The following is an 18987-nucleotide window of genomic DNA, read 5'->3' on the forward strand; positions in this document are numbered from 1 at the left end:
GACTTGATGCAGTTACACACATAACCTCTTAAGTGTTTCAGCTGAGGGATCTACTTTTAGCCGTATAAGCTCTACTGCAGTAAATGAGAGCACAACAGGGAGCTCGCATCATCCTCAATATTGTCTGCAATAGCGCTGTGCTCTACCAGCGTAACATTCTGGACTACTAGCAATTAAAAACATGCATCATGCATCCAACTTTGCAGCACCAATCGTTTCTTTGGGCTTTTTAGTCATTGATCACTGGATCGTTAAATATGATGGCGGCATGCCCATCTTGTAAAGTTGACAGAGCACATGAAGATCACCTTGTTCTGACACTTGGATAGTTAAAGCAGCGTATTACAGTACATCTACACTTGATTGGAGTCCTTCAAGTGCAGTGAATTTAAATTGGCAGGCAGTCGAGTGAGATATTCCAGCTATAGATTGAACTGCGTGACAGAGGGGCCCTTCTGTGCTTTTGGCTCCAGACTCAGGCTCAGTAATCTTTGCCAAAATCACAGTTAAGAAAATGTGTGTTTGGTTTAAACAAAGCCAAATTTGTTCTCTTAGATGAACTCTCAGTGATGAGCTACCAGACTCATTCACAAGATTGCAAAATTCTAAATCGTTTATCCTCATGCCAATTTAAGTACTTTCAAAGTACAGTAAAAACAATGGGGAAAAAAAACAGATGATTGATACAAACATGTCTCACCAGTGGACGTTCTAGATATGTGCCACATGGGCAATTGCTTCAATTGCAAGGATGGGGGAGGATGGGGGAGAGATGCATACGGTCAGGATATGTGTGACTAATAGTAAGGGGTGTGAATTACAACATGCATTGCTTTAAAACAAAATACACTTCATTATTTATATGAGGGGGGTCTAGCACAGGGCGCCATTGACGCTAGAATTGCTACTGTGTCCCATAAATATGTACTGGCTTTTAATGGAGATGAGGCAGCGACACAGGAGAACATGAACATACACACTAAATACTCACAGATAGCTGCGATAATCCAACACAGATGAAACACCTCAGGGTGGGGTCAGCTAATCACAAAATAATCACCTGCGGAAGAAGACAAACAAGAGGAGCAGTAGATACAAAACATTCAATTCCTAATTAATTTTGAATTTTAAATTTAACTTACAGTACAGAAAGTAAAATTAAATGCATTGCATTTAAAAAAAAAAAATCCTTATAGCTAAATTTTTGAACCAATTTTGTTATGGGGATCGGTACAGAATGTGGTACTGTAATGTTTTTTTTATATTCTGATACCTTTAAATTTGGTATTCAAAACTACAACTAAGATTAACGTAACAAACAAAAAGTTGGTGTCCGATAAATACAATACTTACACTGTAAACACTTTGTAGAGATCAACAAAACAGGAAGACTGGCGCATTCAGCCTAATGGCAAATACTACTTCCTGACTACACCAACACACTGAGGACAAAGTGAAATTAATGCATATTTGCTGTGATATCAAAGTATATTCACTCAAAAAAAAACGTAACTTAGGTTTTGTTGGCTTTATTTACAAACAGTGCAGCAACACCCGCACACTTTCAATGTGTCGGTCCTACTCCTTTGCAAAACTGCCTTTTTTATAACACCTGCAATACTCAGAAGTGTAAGAAAACAAGATATAACACCTACACATCGCATTCATCATACTCATCTTAGTGTTATCATAGAATAAAAAAATACATAAATAATTAAATTAGATCTTAATATTAAAAATAGCATTTATTACCACAATAACACACAAAAAGGTACCAACATTGGTATCGTTGAGTACAGGTATTTACGTGGAGTTGTTCTGCACTAATGTAGCAAACACACAGTCTTTCAGGACTAGCAAGTACATACTGACTTTCACTTTGGAAATAATTTATATATATATATATATATATATATATATATATATATATATATATATATATATATATATATATATATATATATATATATATATATATATATATATATATATATATATATATATATATATACACATACATCGGCTCCCCCACTGTATTTTTGGTAAATGCATATCTTGCAAAAGCCCAGTAGCTGTTAAAAGTCAGATTTTCAGTGTGTGTGTCGTTTCGTAGCGCCATGTTTGTTTACATGCAAGTTTTCTTCATCTACTGCTGACTTCTGCGCCTCACTGCTCCCTACAGAGCACAGGAACTACTGCATACAACAGCACCTCTGTAGTGAGACTAAATGGTTTACATTTGGATGATGGCAGGATGAAAATTAAAAAAAAAAACCTTCTCTTCTAGGTTCCAGTTCTATAGTTTTGGCAAGAAGCAATGTCAAATGTATGTGCGACTTCAACTGCAAACTTCCAATTAGGCTTCAGAGAACATTATGGCTGAACGGTAATCACCGCAGTGAGGTTTCCAACCTGTACTCATTGATTCTGTATTGATTTTCGTATGAGAAACTCTAGTTTAGCTTAGTTCCTCACTCCCACTCAATATCCTGACTGCAGGGCGCCAGGTGGCTCGTCCAAAGCTGACTGACAGACAGTGAGTACGAGAAGGAAGGCGATAACTTCAATCATGACGTGTGACAACTCTGAAGCGCTGTCGTATACTTTTCATAGATTTTTCTATACTTTTGCAGTTACACGAGGTGATTCAATCGTTCAAGCAGACCTCTCTTTATGCTGTTTGGAATAAGTCCTCTCCGTGAAAAAGATCTATAAAATGCGGTTTCATGTCAAGCAGTAAGTGTGTTACCATGGTCCATTTAGTCAGCTTGGGTGTTTAGATAGATACATCCAACTCTGGATGATTGTGAAAGTACACATATTTCAAGCAGTCTGCAGACTTTCTGCAGCCTTTCTGCAGCTGCGGCATATGGTCCAATTTGACAAATCCAAATGTCAATCAATAATGTCAAAGTCAGATGAGTATCGAGATTTTTGGTTGCAAGTACAAATGAAGTGTTTACATATAAAAGGTGACACTAAACAGGGACAAACAATAACTTCATGTGCATGCATACAGTTAAGACTAACTCATGATGTCCCAGTGTCTGTATGTAGTCATGGAAAAGGCTGACAGACTGACTGCATGACGCAACTGAGTTGTCTTACCTGACATTTGTTTACACATATAAATATATATATACCATACCATTATGGCCCTCGTCTATGGAACAGCTTGTCGGAGGACCTCAGTGCTGCAGAGAACAATCATGTTTTTAAGAGCAGGCTTAAGACCCACCTTTTTTAAATTGCTTTTACAGAATATTTATTAAGTTTATTGAAGTCATTCGTACATTACTTTTTATCTTATTAGTAATGCAAGATTGTATTTAGTCCTATGTATTTATTATATATTTACTGTATATTTTATTTGTATATTTTATTTATTTTTTAATCTTCATACGTCTTACTTTTGTTTGATCCTTTATCTCTACTCATGATTCTTACTATTTTAAAGGTTTTATTATTTTACCTTTCCAGCGTTCCTCAAAGGGAGCCATCTGCATCAATTGAATAGACTGCAAAGACAAGTTGTTTTTTTTGTGCAAATAATCATTAACTTAGAATTGAATGGTAGCAACACATTGCTGAACAGTTGGCACAGGGGCATGTTTACCACTGTGTTACATGGCCTTTCCTTTTAACACTCAGTAAACGTTTGGGAACTGGGGAGACCAGTTTTTGAAGCATTTCAGAGTTTAATTCTTTCCCATTCTTGCTTGATCTACAGCTTAAGTTGTTCAACAGTCCGGGGTCTCCCTTGTCGTATTTGACGCTTCATAATGCGCCACACATTTTCAATGGGAGACAGGTCTGGACTACAGGCAGGCCAGTCTTGTACCCGCACTCTTTTACTACGAAGCCACGCTGTTGTAACGTGTAATGTGGCTTGGCATTGTCTTGCTGAAATAAGCGGGGGCGTCCATGAAACACACGTTGTTTGGATGGCAACTTAAATTGCTCCAATACCTGTATGTACCTTTCAGCATTATGGTGCCTTCACAGATGTGTAAGTTACCCATGCACTAATGGACACTAATACACCCCCATACCCTCACAGATGCTGTCTTTTGAACTTTGCGCCTATAACAGTCCGGATGGTTCTTTTCCTCTTTGGTCCGGAGGACACAACGTCCACAGTTTTCAAAAACAATTTGAAATGTGGACTCCTCAGACCACAGAACACTTTTCCACTTTGCATCAGTCTAGGACATAATTAGTTTTATTCAATATAGAAGTTCATTATAGAAATATTCGTGGCTTCCTTATGTTGTATATTTTTTAAATGATGTAATCGTTCTTTCCATTTTGAAGGGGGAAAAAAGCATGCAATTGCATATCTTTTCAACTTTAATATTATCTAATAATGCAACATTTCTTATAATATCATATGTTTTAAAAAAAAATGTTAAAAAAAAAAAAATGTTCTGCTTGACTTCTGCTTTCAAAGCGAGTTATTCATCAAATTGTAAGTAAACAACATCCATCCATCCATTTTCTACCGCTTATTCCTTTCGGGGTCGCGGGGGGCGCTGGAGCCTATCTCAGCTACAATCGGGCGGAAGGCGGGGTACACCCTGGACAAGTCGCCACCTCATCGCAGGGCCAACACAGATAGACATGCAAATTACAACATGCATAGGCAATTTTGTAATAATATCATGAGGCGAATATACATTTATATGTATATATATTCATTAGAAAATGGATGGATAGATGGATGGATGGATATATTCACTGTTATAAGCGGCCCTCTAACTGCGATGTGGCCCTCAATGAAAAGGAGTTTGACACTCTTATTTGAATGACTCTTATCTTACTGTGTGAAATGAATTTGTTAAAGCTGGAACTGGAGGATTATTTGCTAGTTACTGTCAAAGCTTTTAAGTCAGCTTGGCAGGGGTTGGTCGCTCACCATTCATCAGAAAATTCTCAGACACATTGTGTAAAAAAAAAAAGACACTTGTGGACACACTATTTAATTACGTGGCATGAGCTGCCACTTAACAGGAAATGATTACACTGTACACAGATTTAGGCTGTCACCTGAACAGATGTAGGTCAAATATGCAACAATAAACCCGTCAGGCCTGTGTTGTTTACTTCCCGCTTGTGAAATGACTCACTTTATTTATCAAAGTATTTTAATTAAACATTAATTGCCTGTATCGCTCAGCGGTTGCTGATTATTTTCTAGCTTAACTCGAACTGTGTTTGGTTAATTGGAAACATTGTCATTGTTAGAGACTTGTTGAATTTAAAAGTCCCTGCAGAAAATGTGGCTTCTTCTCACCTTTTTGTTATGTTGATGCACCACATCAACACCTTTGTAGTTCCTAAACATGACTGATATGATTCTAAGGTTTGCTTACTTGGTGGGGTAACAACCACTTTCAACAGACCCAAAACAACTACATGCAAAACTACAAAACTATCTTAACTCCTAATAATTATCTTCCAATGGCAATAAATCCTGATTTAATAGAATAGTCACATTTGAGTTACATTGTGAGCTAGAATCACATATCTAGTGGATGCAGCATACTCTTGGTGGCCCCATTGGACAAAAAAAAATTGGATTGACTGCATGTAAAGTATATATATATATATATATATATATATATATATATATATATATATATATATATATATATATATATATATATATATATATATATATATATATATATATATATATATATATATATATATATATATATATACAGTATGTATATATATATATATATATACACATATATATATATATACACACACACACATACAGTATATACTAGGGCTTGGCGATTATATGATCGTGATCCTTGATTGCGATTCATTTAAGTTCGATCACGGTGATCAGCTGTTAGCATATTTCCTCGATCCAACATGGCGGACATGTATGTTAGAAGTTACAGCAGTAGTAAATAGTAAGGAAGCAACAATGCATGGTGTTATACTGCACAGAACAATCCACCGTTGTTGACCGTAATCCTGTGTTTGTCTGTTAATGAGTGTGTGTTTGTGTACATTAGCATCAATCAATCAATCAATGTTTATTTATATAGCCCTAAATCACAAGTGTCTCAAAGGGCTGTACAAGCCACAACGACATCCTCGGTACAGAGCCCACATACGGGCAAGGAAAAACTCACCCCAGTGGGACGTCGGTGAATGACTATGAGAAACCTTGGAGAGGACCGCATATGTGGGTAACCCCCCCCTCTAGGGGAGACCGAAAGCAATGGATGTCGAGTGGGTCTGACATAACATTGTGAAAGTCCATGTGTTTGTGTGTTTGTGTGTCCCTGTGCACCATCATCTCGTTCCACCGTCACGATAGTCACTCTCCTCATGACGTAATGAATGTTCAATCAGCGTTGTGCCTCTTCACCTTACACAACTGGAAGTGCAGCCCAGCCAGAATAATAAAATAAAGAAATATGACTAACACATGCATAGATGTTGAAACACAACATTGAGAAGAAGCAGCAACTTTGGTAACAGACTTTCTGCTGCAGCGTACCAGTAATCCTGCCCCGAATGCGGACTTGCAGGCTCTCACAGAACAACTATGTGACTGTATTGGTCCTGACCGGGAAAATCAATACACCCACTAATTTAATCGGATATATATATATATATATATATATATATATATATATATATATATATATATATATATATATATATATATATATATATATATATATATATATATATATCATTTTTTATATATATACAGTATATATATATATATATATATATATATATATATATATATATATATATATATATATATATATATATATATATATATTTATATTTACACACATATATATATATATATATATATATATATATATATATATATATATATATATATATATATATATATATATATATATATATATATATATATATATATATATATATATATATATATATATCAATCAATCAATCAATCAATGTTTATTTATATAGCCCTAAATCACAAGTGTCTCAAAGGGCTGCACAAGCCACAACGACATCCTCGGTACAGAGCCCACATACACATATATGTGTATATATATATATATATATATATATATATATATATATATATATATATATATATATATATATATATATATATATATATATATATATATATATATATATATATATACAGTGTTGGGTTAGTTACTGAAAACCAGTAACTAGTTATAGTTACTAGTTACTTCATTTCAAAAGTAACTCAGTTACTAACTCAGTTACTTACACCAAAAAGTAATGCGTTACTTTGAAAAGTAACTATTTAGTTACTTCTTTTTTTCTTCTTTTTTTTTAAAGCTCCCATTAATGCCCTATAGCCTTCATTTCAGTACTGTTATTACACTGGAGAATAATACAATGTGTTGATCAACTTGCCATGCATTTGCATCACTGAACTCTGCTAAGCAATGTGGTCTACATACAACACACAAAGACAAAGATATGTGACAAAGGCCAATTTGTTTCTGGCCAGAACAAATTGACAAAACTATGTTAAATATCTGCAACATAACATACATAAGTAACAAACAGCATAATAACAACATAGCTGTAAAGCAAGAAAGGCACACACTACATACACAAAGCCTAACCAGGCATTTTTTCCTCAAAGAATTCTGACACAAAATCATGTCTGAAGCTCAGACCACTCTAAACATTTCCCCAGTTTTAGTTTAGAGATAAGGAAAGATTGGTCTGGCCCACTAGAATCCCTCTTTATGTTTGTGAACTTTGTAGTCTATACATTTAGAGTGATGTGATAGTCAAACACTGTAAAAGTCTAGGATGAAAGAGTATATATGAGAATTGACAGCAACGTTCCCTCTAAGGTGCGTGCCTGTGCAATTGCGCACTGCTCAAGCGTCCTCTGCGCACTGCAAATCTTTGCCACGCACAAAATCAAATAAAAAAATAAGCGCATAACAATTTTCAACACGACACGGACACGACAGAGAAAACAGTTTTCGTCATCATTGTTCAAATATTGTAACGTCTGTCGAGACGCTTTGAGGACATGAATTCCATCCATCACTTTACTGAGCAAAACTCTTTATTGTCGGCCATAAACACATCACCAAAATATTAGTAAAAAAAAAGATATCTAGCAAAAGTGGTCATTTTCTGCAGTACAAACCAGACCAAAAGCAACTTTGTTATATCAACAGCAGCCGCTCGCTCTTTCTCACTTGCGCCAACACATGCACATATGGCATTGGCACTTAGCCAGTGATGCGTTTACAGCCACACAAAAAGTCGGACAACGCCAACACCACACATAAAGTGTCATTCCATGTCGTTACACTATGATTTACCAATCAAATGTGTGCTTATTCTAGTTTCATTTATCAGGAATCTTAATTTATAAATATTAATCATGAAATGCTATTAGTATATTAAATAAATACTCATAAAAATATATTTTTTTACAAACAGGAAGTTGCAGGAATGTACACATGATCCCCTGCTTACATCTCATTGTGCAACATGTGAATGTTTTAATGGGAACTAAATGCAACGTCTGAAAGGGGTACAAATTATTTCCAAAGCAGGACCTCCACCCAGACAAACAATACAAGTACACAGTTCATGAAAAACAATATTTGTTGTTATTGTCATTGTAAGTGGGCCTAAACACTTATGTTAGAAAAGGAAATGACTGCTGTCATTTGATTATAATAATAAGAGAATGTTGTCTGTCTATCTGTGTTGGCCCTGCGGTGAGGTGGGGACTTGTCCAGGGTGTACACCGCCTTCTGCCAGAATGCAGCTGAGATAGGCTCCAGCGACCCCGAAAGGGACAAGCGGTATAAAATGGATGGATGGCTGGAGATGTAAGTTGTTATTTAGTCAGGTTTGGGACAGGTGTGCTGCTGGTGTAGCCACAGTGTGCACGTCTGATGTTGCTCACATGGCCTCCACTCAATGCTCACGGACTTTTTGCGTTTGCTCACACATGAACAATTAGAGGGAACATTGATTGACAGAGTGTGTACCTTCAGTGCTGAATGATGAGCAGAGGCAGAGTTAATCCTTAAGTGGTGGAGGGAAAGTGGCATCGGAGTCTCTGTCTCTCTTTACTAGCTACGTGGAAGCATGTTGCTTATGTAGCTTGTTTAAGCAGATTTGAATTGCTGTTTTGGGCAGTAGATGGGATCTTTGATCCAAAGCACAATTTACATTTAACTAAAATGTTATTTTCTTTGTGCTCGACAAAAGAAAAGTAGTGAAAATATATATGTTAACAAACTCGACTGCAGCTCCGCCATGATCAGACACGCCCCCCTCCTCTCTCTCCCCCCACACTCAGACACACACACAGAGCGCAGGTCTCTCTTCTCCGGTTTGTGACACAAGAAGAATCAGAACTACGACACTAACACACTTTATACTACATTAAAAGTAATGTAAAATAACGCAGTAACGCATCATGTAGTAACGGTAACTGAGTTACTGAATATAAAAAATAACGCGTTAGATTACTAGTTACCGCCGAAACTAACGGCGTTACAGTAACGCGTTACAAAGTAACGCGTTAGTCCCAACACTGTATGTATACATATATATATGTATATATATATATATATATATATATATATATATATATAAATATATATATATATATATATATATATATATATATATATATATATATATATATATATATATATATATATATATATATATATATATATATATATATATATATACACTACCGTTCAAAAGTTTGGGGTCACCCAAACAATTTTGTGGAATAGCCTTCATTTCTAAGAACAAGAATAGACTGTCGAGTTTCAGATGAAAGTTCTCTTTTTCTGGCCATTTTGAGCATTTAATTGACCCCACAAACGTGATGCTCCAGAAACTCAATCTGCTCAAAGGAAGGTCAGTTTTGTAGCTTCTGTAACGAGCTAAACTGTTTTCAGATGTGTGAACATGATTGCACAAGGGTTTTCTAATCATCAATTAGCCTTCTGAGCCAATGAGCAAACACATTGTACCATTAGAACACTGGAGTGATAGTTGCTGGAAATGGGCCTCTATACACCTATGTAGATATTGCACCAAAAACCAGACATTTGCAGCTAGAATAGTCATTTACCACATTAGCAATGTATAGAGTGTATTTCTTTAAAGTTAAGACTAGTTTAAAGTTATCTTCATTGAAAAGTACAGTGCTTTTCCTTCAAAAATAAGGACATTTCAATGTGACCCCAAACTTTTGAACGGTAGTGTATATATATATATATATATATATACAGTATATATATTCATATATATATATATATATATATATATATATATATATATATATATATATATATATATATATATATATATATATATATATATATATATATACATATATATATATATATATATATATATATATAGGCATACATAGGCACATATATATATATATATATATATATATATATATATATATATATATATATATATATATATATATATATATATATATATATATATATATATATATATAGGCATATATATATATATATATATATATATATATATATATATATATATATATATATATATATATATATATATATATATATATATATATATAGGCATATATAGGCACATATATATATACATATATATATATATATATATATATATATATATATATATATATATATATATATATATATATATATATATATATATATATATATATATATATACACATAGTATATATTAGTGTTGGGCGATATGGAAAAAAATGGTCACGAATTATATACATGTATATAGATGTTTGTGTATATGTATATATATTTATATATTGGTAATCATTAAACAACACATGTAACTGTCAATCCTGTTTGGCCCGCAATTTAAAGTGTGCTTAGAATTTTGGCCCCCAGTACGATTGAGTTTGACACCCCTGAATTATGGTAGTTCACAGAGAAATGTCTTTTCAGTTACATGATAATATGAAAAGATAAATGCTAGGATGTCTTCTTTTGTTGTTGGCTGGGTATATTTTGTCGTAATGGCAGAATACTATAGTATTTATCGAGATGACAAAGCAATCTTTCACGAACTAGAAATATAACACAAGCATTACTATTTCAAACATTTTAAAATGTTTATATAGGTCAGTCTTTGACAATATTGTGCCTTTCATTTCAGGTCCAAATGAAAATGATGGCATAAGGAGGTCGACTTTAGATATAAACAACGATTACATTACACACCCATCAACAGAAGACACAGAAGGTGATGTCCCTTGGGTCACCACTGCATCACCGATTAACAGCCCGGACCACCATCCAGTCCTTAAGGGTTTGAAGATTCATGAGCACCTTCTCTTACGGGACTTTCAGGGGGACCAGCACTTTTTTCGAAACGATGGCTCTGTGGTGGCGTATCCCACCATGCCAAGCTCTGCCTCAGATTCAGTGCAGCCAGTCACTCAAACAATTCCCCATGAGGATGCCCCAGCTTTCTCAGACATCGCTTCGACGGCTACGGTGGCTGCCACATCATCACTTACCACATTCTCCTCAACAACACCCAAACCTCTGATGTCTCTTCTCCAGAAGTCCTCCCTCACCACACGAGTAACACCAAATAATGACAAGACACCAGAGGCTTCTTTTACATTGCAGAGAGATCAACCCAAACCTTGGAGCGCTTTAAGCGGAGATGCAAATATTGCACCCTCCACAATGAGAATGGAGAAAGAGCAGTCAAAGGAAACAACTCCAAAAGACAATCCCAGTCCCAAACCGCCATTCCCAAACCTAACATCCCGAACAGAGGGTGGTGCCACAACGTCAACTTCTCTAATCACGACTACGACAATAACCACCATGCAAACATCTGGTGAGCATGTTTCTAATTTCTTAGACTCTTAATTCCTGAGATCAGTTTGTGGAACACAGCAGGGTGTTTAAATGACTGTGAAATAAGTAGCAGCAGCATTAAAATAACCCAAACCCCAAAGAAAATTCAAAGTTTTACGTCTCTTGCTGTTCTGATATTTTATTTGTATTTATTTATTTGAATTAGGACAGTACATATTAGTCAATGTGACAGCAACAATAGCTTCAACATAAATATGCTGGAATTAGCACACAAGCTAAATTGCATCTACTGTCTCAAGTTAGGTAGAAAAACACGGTAACACTTTAGTATGGGGGAACATATTCTAAGTAACAAAGACTTAATTTAGAGTTATTTGGTTAGGGTTGGTGTTGGGGTTAGGGTTAGGGTTAGGGTTAGAGGGTTAGGGTTAGAGGGTTAGGGTTTTGGGTTGGGGTTGGGGTTAGTAATGCATAATAAGTACTCAATATGTTACTAATTTGCATGTTAATAAGCAACTAATTAATGGTGAATATGTTCCCCATACTAAAGTGTTACCAAAAACACAAACACACAGCAAGACACGTAAACAATATGGACACAATAGACAAACAATAACACCACAGGTACAAATAATCAGAGTTTTAAAAGAGGAAGTAAAGGAGATGTTCATCTATAGGAGCATGACTGGTTTGACATGAACCATTTTTTAAGGACCACTTTAAATGTCATGTTGGTCCCACAGTTTCTTATGCCTTCCAGTAAAGTATTCCATAATGTTGTGCCTCTAAGAGACGGTACCATTCGGCGGAATTTAGTCTTGCGCCTTTGAATACTACAGTCTCCCCTGGTTAGTTGTCTGGTTCTGTATCCACCGTTGTTTTTTAACATATAAAATCCATCAGGGGTGGAGGAGCAAGTTCATTTTGATGGCTCTCAAAAGCAAATATATAATTACTTACAATGTTATAATAATGAAAATGCAAGGAGTTTTAAGTGTTTTCTTAAACAGAGACTTGAGTGGCTTCAAGGTGCTCTCAGATGTGTGGGACCAATTCGCATGGAAATAGTTAATTTGCCTGAATTTCATAGTCTGCATTTATATGACCTATGACATGTGCATCTCAGAGGAGAATACATTTAAGGTGCAGTGTCTCTTCTGTCTGCTGCCCATTCTGCACACAGCTATTTATCTCTCCACCAGAAATAACAGAGTTGCTCATGTGTCAAAGACAATCTGATTGGTCCTGCCTGTCCAAGCTGTAGCTGGAGAACAAATCTACAGAGATAGTTTGAGGGTTACATGGCCACAGAGACACAGGTGGGCTGTCAGGAAGATCAGTGGACTGAAGGAAAAGGGAATCACACCTCTTTTCGCTGTCTCCCACAGAGCCGTGCAGCCTAAATTTCACTGACCCTGAGGGCAACATTGAAATCCTGCAGCAGCTTGACGCCACAATGGAGTGCAACTACTTGATTACGGTCTACCTGGGGTATGGCATCGAGGTTCAGGTCAGTGCTTAAGACTCACACGTTGTTATTGTGAGCAGCTGGAATGGTACTATACTTTTAATTCAGTTGAAATGTGCACTATAAAAACTGAAAACTTAATTTGTCCCTGATTAGCACTTGAACTAGCGTCTTGATTTTTGTACCAAGAAACACCTCCATTTTGGGATGAAAATTACACCACTGCAGACTACGATAACAGTAATACACATATTGTGGAATGAATACATGATCAAACCATTATCACATATGCAGCAGTTTTTACATTTAAGACCTGATCTACTAAAAATGTGCGTTTATTAAAACTTGTTAGCGCACGCAAAGCTGATCTACAAAGCTGTGCCGCTCTTAAATGAACAAAATAGAGCGTGCAATCCATGTATCTGTCTTCCTGAATATGCAGACTATATGGTGATTATTGTAGCGCCCGGGAGAATGAGATGCAAATATAATCATTTAGCACTCGCAATTTGATTCATTAAGACTACGGCCGCTATTTTGTGTCAATATTTAGCACGTCTAGAAGGTGCGTGCAAATTAGCACAGTTACGCACTAATGGCTGTGAGAAAAGAGATCGCTGGAGAGAGAATACTCCATCCATGTCAACATAATGTAGATTATCAGAAATAACAATATCAGACATATCATCGACTCAGCAATGCCATTTTATACCAGCTAACAGACACCAAAATGTGTTTGTCATGGTGTCTACTGTCATTTTTTTAATGGGGTTAGTTTTTTCATAGGTGATATAATATTAATTTATTGCATAAGAATGAACGTATTCATTTATCTCGTAAGAAAAAACTTGTTACAACAAGCGTTTTCCCTCTGTAAAATTCCAGAGGCTAAAAGTAGGTTCTGTTGTATAACTCGGGCTTCAATATACTGCAGGACAGAATAGGTGGGACATATCATATTTCTATTTTTCATTATGTTGTACATATAGTAAAACAACAAAGGTTTTGTATATAGTAAATGAGCGTCTCCATGTTGACAGCCGGTATAAACACAAATACCTCATTTAAAATATGGCGTTCTGCACCACTTTTGCACTTGTTATCAATTGCGCATAAAGTCTAGGTCAGGCGTCCCCAAACATTTTGACTCGGGGGCCGCATTGGGTTAAAAACATTTGGCCCGGGTGTATATATATATATATATATATATATATATATATATATATATATATATATATATATATATATATATATATATATATATATATATATATATATATATATATATATATATATATATATATATATACATATATATATCCCTAAATTCCTTGCAGTAGCTTGTTGAGAAATGTTGTTCTTAAACTGTTTGACAATTTGCTCACGCATTTGATCACAAAGTAGTGACCCTCTTCCCCAGGGGCGCCGCTAGGGATTTTGGGCCCCATGAAAAGAATCTTTACAGGGCCCCCTGTATTATGATTTCATCAACATTAGGGGCCTCTCTTGGCCCCCCTCCATCATGAGCCCCTAGAATCCGTCTCCTTTACCCCCCCTTTTCGGCGCACCAGCTCGCCCCATCCTTGTTTGTGAATGACTGAGCGTTTCACGGAAGCTGCTTTTATACCCAACCATGGCACCCACCTGTTCCCAATTAGCCTGTTCACCTGTGGGATGTTCCAAATAAGTGTTTGATGAGCATTCCTCAACTTTCTCATTCTTTTTTGCCACTTGTGCCAGCTTTTTTTAAACATGTTGCAGGCATCCAATTCCAAATGAGCTAATATTTGCAAAAAAAACCCCTAAGTTTTCCAGTTTGAACGTTAAGTATCTTGTGTTTGCAGTACATTCATTGTATTCTGTTTTTATTTACGATTTACAAAACCTGCCAACTTCACTGGTTTCGGGGTTTGTATATTCTATCATAACAACAACATGACTGTAAATTGTTAGTTTCTTCTCTTGGGCTGCTTTTGTGTTTGTGCACAATAATTTTTCCTCGGCCCAACGAGCAATTTTTATTCAATACAATTATTAATTGTTAAAATTAAATTACATTTGATATGAAATGTATGTTCTGTTAAAACCACCAATGTAAAAAAAAAGCTAGCCAGTGGTGTTCTTATTTTTATGGTTTGAAAATAAAACTTAAAACAAGTTTTAAATGGACCCTCTAATATTATAAATAAATAATAAATGGGTTATACTTGTATAGCGCTTTTCTACCTTCAAGGTACTCAAAGCGCTTTGACAGTATTTCCACATTCACCCATTCACACACACATTCACACACTGATGGAGGGAGCTGCCATGCAAGGCGCTAACCAGCACCCATTAGGAGCAAGGGTGAAGTGTCAAGCCCAAGGACACAACGGACGTGACTACGATGGTAGAAGGTGGGGATTGAACCCCAGTAACCAGCAATCCTCCGATTGCTGGTTATATTGGCCACCTTTATTTATTTTTTTTGTCTTTTTTCCTTTTAAGGTCACAACGATAATATCAGCAGTTGAGTGACTTTTTGCTGAGCACAACACAACATTAGCCTACATAAGACCCTAGGTAACAGACAGAAAGTCACTGTAATTATTATATCGCTTTCACATGTCACTGCAAGTGACCCCTTTTATTTACAGGTAATGCGATTTCTTTCTTCAAATAGTGTCCATATAAACTGCTATCGCTCATAATGTGCTTAATAGCCTGTGTTGTTTATTATATAAAACACTCTAAAATTAAATAATGGCACACGGGTTAATCCAGTAAAGAGCTATGACATATTTGCTTTTAGAATTCCGTGTGGGTTGATGGTGATGGACAGGCAGCAAATTGCTTGGGTGTGTAGGTGGATGGGGACAGTCTCAGGTTGAATGTTTGCATAGAAAGACCTTTTATAAAAGGTTATGGAAAAATTAACTGTGTGTGTGTGTGTGTGTGTGTGTGTGTGTGTGTGTGTGTGTGTGTGTGTGTGTGTGTGTGTGTGTGTGTGTGTGTGTGTGTGCGTGCGTGCGTGCGTGCGTGCGTGCGTGCGTGCGTGCGTGCGTGCGTGTGTGTGTGTGTGTGTGTGTGTGTGTGTGTGTGTGTGTGTGTGTGTGCGTTTGTGTGTGCGTGCGTGTGTTGCCTGGCATTTGCAATTCTTCAAACAGCTAATTTACCACTGGAGACTTTAAACTATGTGAGCTTTGTCTCGCCTGCCTCTGGAGGGCTAAGATAAGTCTTGACTGAGTATACTCCTTCTGAAGAGTGTATTTTTCCAACAACTACAGGCTCTCTTACCTGCACATATCTACACACACACACACACACACACACACACACACACACACACACACACACACACACACACACACACACACACACACACACACACACACACACACACACACACGCACACACTTGGCAGCATTTGATCTTTCTGCTGTGAACCACCACTGATTCCTCAGTGCATTTGACAAAATATTCATCGGACACTTTGAAGGCAGCAAATCAAGAAAGGAAGTTTCCGTCCTGATTACGATGGCAGAACTTTACAGACCAGCGTGTGACACAGCTAAAAAAAAGTGAAGCCCTGGTGTCTTTTATTCTTTTCTTGAGATATATCGAAGTCAAGCGTGTGTCACGCCTCCTTGTCAGCAGTCGTCACTTTCTGCCTGGAGGCAATCCATGTCTCATGGTAATTTGTGGAAGGCTCGGTTTTTCTAGATCTCTGAAGCTTTAACACAAAGTGGTGACTATATTTTTTTTTACCATTTTAAATACTGTTGTTGAAACAGATATCGAATACAATCGACAGCAATTATAGAGCTTTTTTCCCTACACAGGCTATATTGTAAAGTGAATCAATTAATCCAGGACTTTACCTTTACTTTTTAATTCATATTGTAAAGTGTAAAAAGGTTTGATGTGTTGTTCAGGTGACACTTAAAACATTTGAATATCAGGTAAAAAATATTCATTTCAGCAGTTCATCTCCAAATGTTAAACAAAAATGTGATATAAACTCATTACATGCAAAGTGAGATATGTCAAGCTTTTGTTTGTTGTAATTTTGATGATCATGGAGAGGGACAAGCGGTAGAAAATGGATGGATGGATGGAGGGTTTACATTTTTTGAAAACTTGACATTTTCAGGGTTTCACAAGCTGTAAGCCTCAATCATCGAAATGATATCAAAATAAGTGCTGATGTAATATATCAGTTTCACCCTGTAAATCTAATTTCTGGTATAAACAAAGCTTTGCGCAACATTCAATTTGTTTTAGTTTCACTTGTATACTAAAACTTCTCACCTATTGAAGACTGTCAGCTAGCAATGCAACAAGCAGATCAAAGTGACGTTTTCTAGAGTTAAGTTTGTGTTTGGCACTGTGGTCTAAACCAAAATAAAAAAAGAAGATATGGTGTTTACATTTGGTCTGGTTATGGTTATGGTATTTTGAACATGCATAAGGTTACAATAATATGGTACAACACATATGTTCAGTTTCTCATTACAGCATGTCCGAAAAGGGATAGGAAGAAGCAGAGCTTATTTAATATTGCCCCTTTTCCGTTGCATAGCAATTTCTAACACATTTGTTAGTTTATTTCCTGTACTAAATCTGTAAGACAAACAAATAGATAAATAATAAATACATGAGTAAATAAATAAATAATTAATTAGCTTCTCATAAATAAATAGTTACCGGCAAATTGTTATTCCCAAAATGAAATGAATGAGATTGCAGTATTTCATTGTTTGATAAGGTTCAAAATGTTTATCAGATTTCTTCTACCTTGTACTTTGTAAAAACTTTGTGTTTGAACAATTAATTGAACTGGATCATATTTGTACATTGTTTGACTTATTTGCTTAATCCATTCCATAATTTAATTTTACATACTGATATACTAAAGTTTTTAGGTGTTGTACGTGCATACAAATGTTTTAACCTAAATTTTTCTCCGAGGTTGTATTTCTCCACCTTTGTTGAGAAGAATTGTTGTACATTCATGTGTAGCAGGTTATAGTTTTCTTTATACATAATTTTAGCTGTTTGCAAATGCACCAAATTGTTGAATTTCAATATTTTTTATTTAATAAATAGAGGGTTAGAATATTCTTTAATCCAACATTATGTGTTATTCTGACTGACATTTTCTGTAACACAGTTAGTGAATGAAGTGTAGTTTTGTAGTTATGTCCCCATATTTCCGCACAATAACTCAGATAGGGTAACACTAGCGAGCAGTAGAGAATATGGAGTGATTTTTTTAACCAAAACATGTTTTAGTGTTGTTCATTATTGATGTATTTCTTGCCACCTCATGTTTTTTATGTGATTTCCAATTAATGTTATTGTTTAATATTACACTTAAATAATTTGTTTATTTTACCCTGTCAATGTCCATTCCATCTATTTGTATTTGTGTTTGACTTTCTTTCTTACTGTTACCAACTAGCAATATTTTGGTTTTACTGACATTCAAAGATATTCTGTTTTTGTCAAACCATAGAAATGTGTTCATTTCTTCTGTTATTATTTTTATGAGCTTCTGTGTGTTATCTCCTGAACATAACAGTCGTGTCGTCTGTTACTTAACAGATATATGTTGGTCCCAGTATTAATCCCTGGGGTACGCTGCAAGAGATATTTAGTGATGGTCAAGCTCAG

The 18987-nt window shown here is 35.7% G+C and overlaps 1 protein-coding gene across 7 annotated transcripts in view; it reads left to right on the forward strand.

Moving 5' to 3' along the window:
• The window catches only part of LOC133650613 (seizure protein 6-like), a 322692-nt gene that overhangs the window by 137425 nt on the left and 166280 nt on the right, over window positions 1–18987 (forward strand). For all 7 annotated transcript variants that reach the window (XR_009826259.1, XR_009826260.1, XM_062048070.1 and 4 more), the window contains exons 2-3: window positions 11188–11883; window positions 13253–13374. Coding sequence is in view for 5 of the 7 variants with exons in the window: in XM_062048070.1 (XP_061904054.1) it covers window positions 11188–11883; window positions 13253–13374 (818 nt within the window). In the remaining 2 variants the exon portion in view is untranslated. The remainder of the gene's footprint in view (window positions 1–11187; window positions 11884–13252; window positions 13375–18987) is intronic.

The sequence above is a fragment of the Entelurus aequoreus genome, linkage group LG05 (assembly GCF_033978785.1).
Source record: "Entelurus aequoreus isolate RoL-2023_Sb linkage group LG05, RoL_Eaeq_v1.1, whole genome shotgun sequence".
Classification (NCBI taxonomy): domain Eukaryota; kingdom Metazoa; phylum Chordata; class Actinopteri; order Syngnathiformes; family Syngnathidae; genus Entelurus; species Entelurus aequoreus.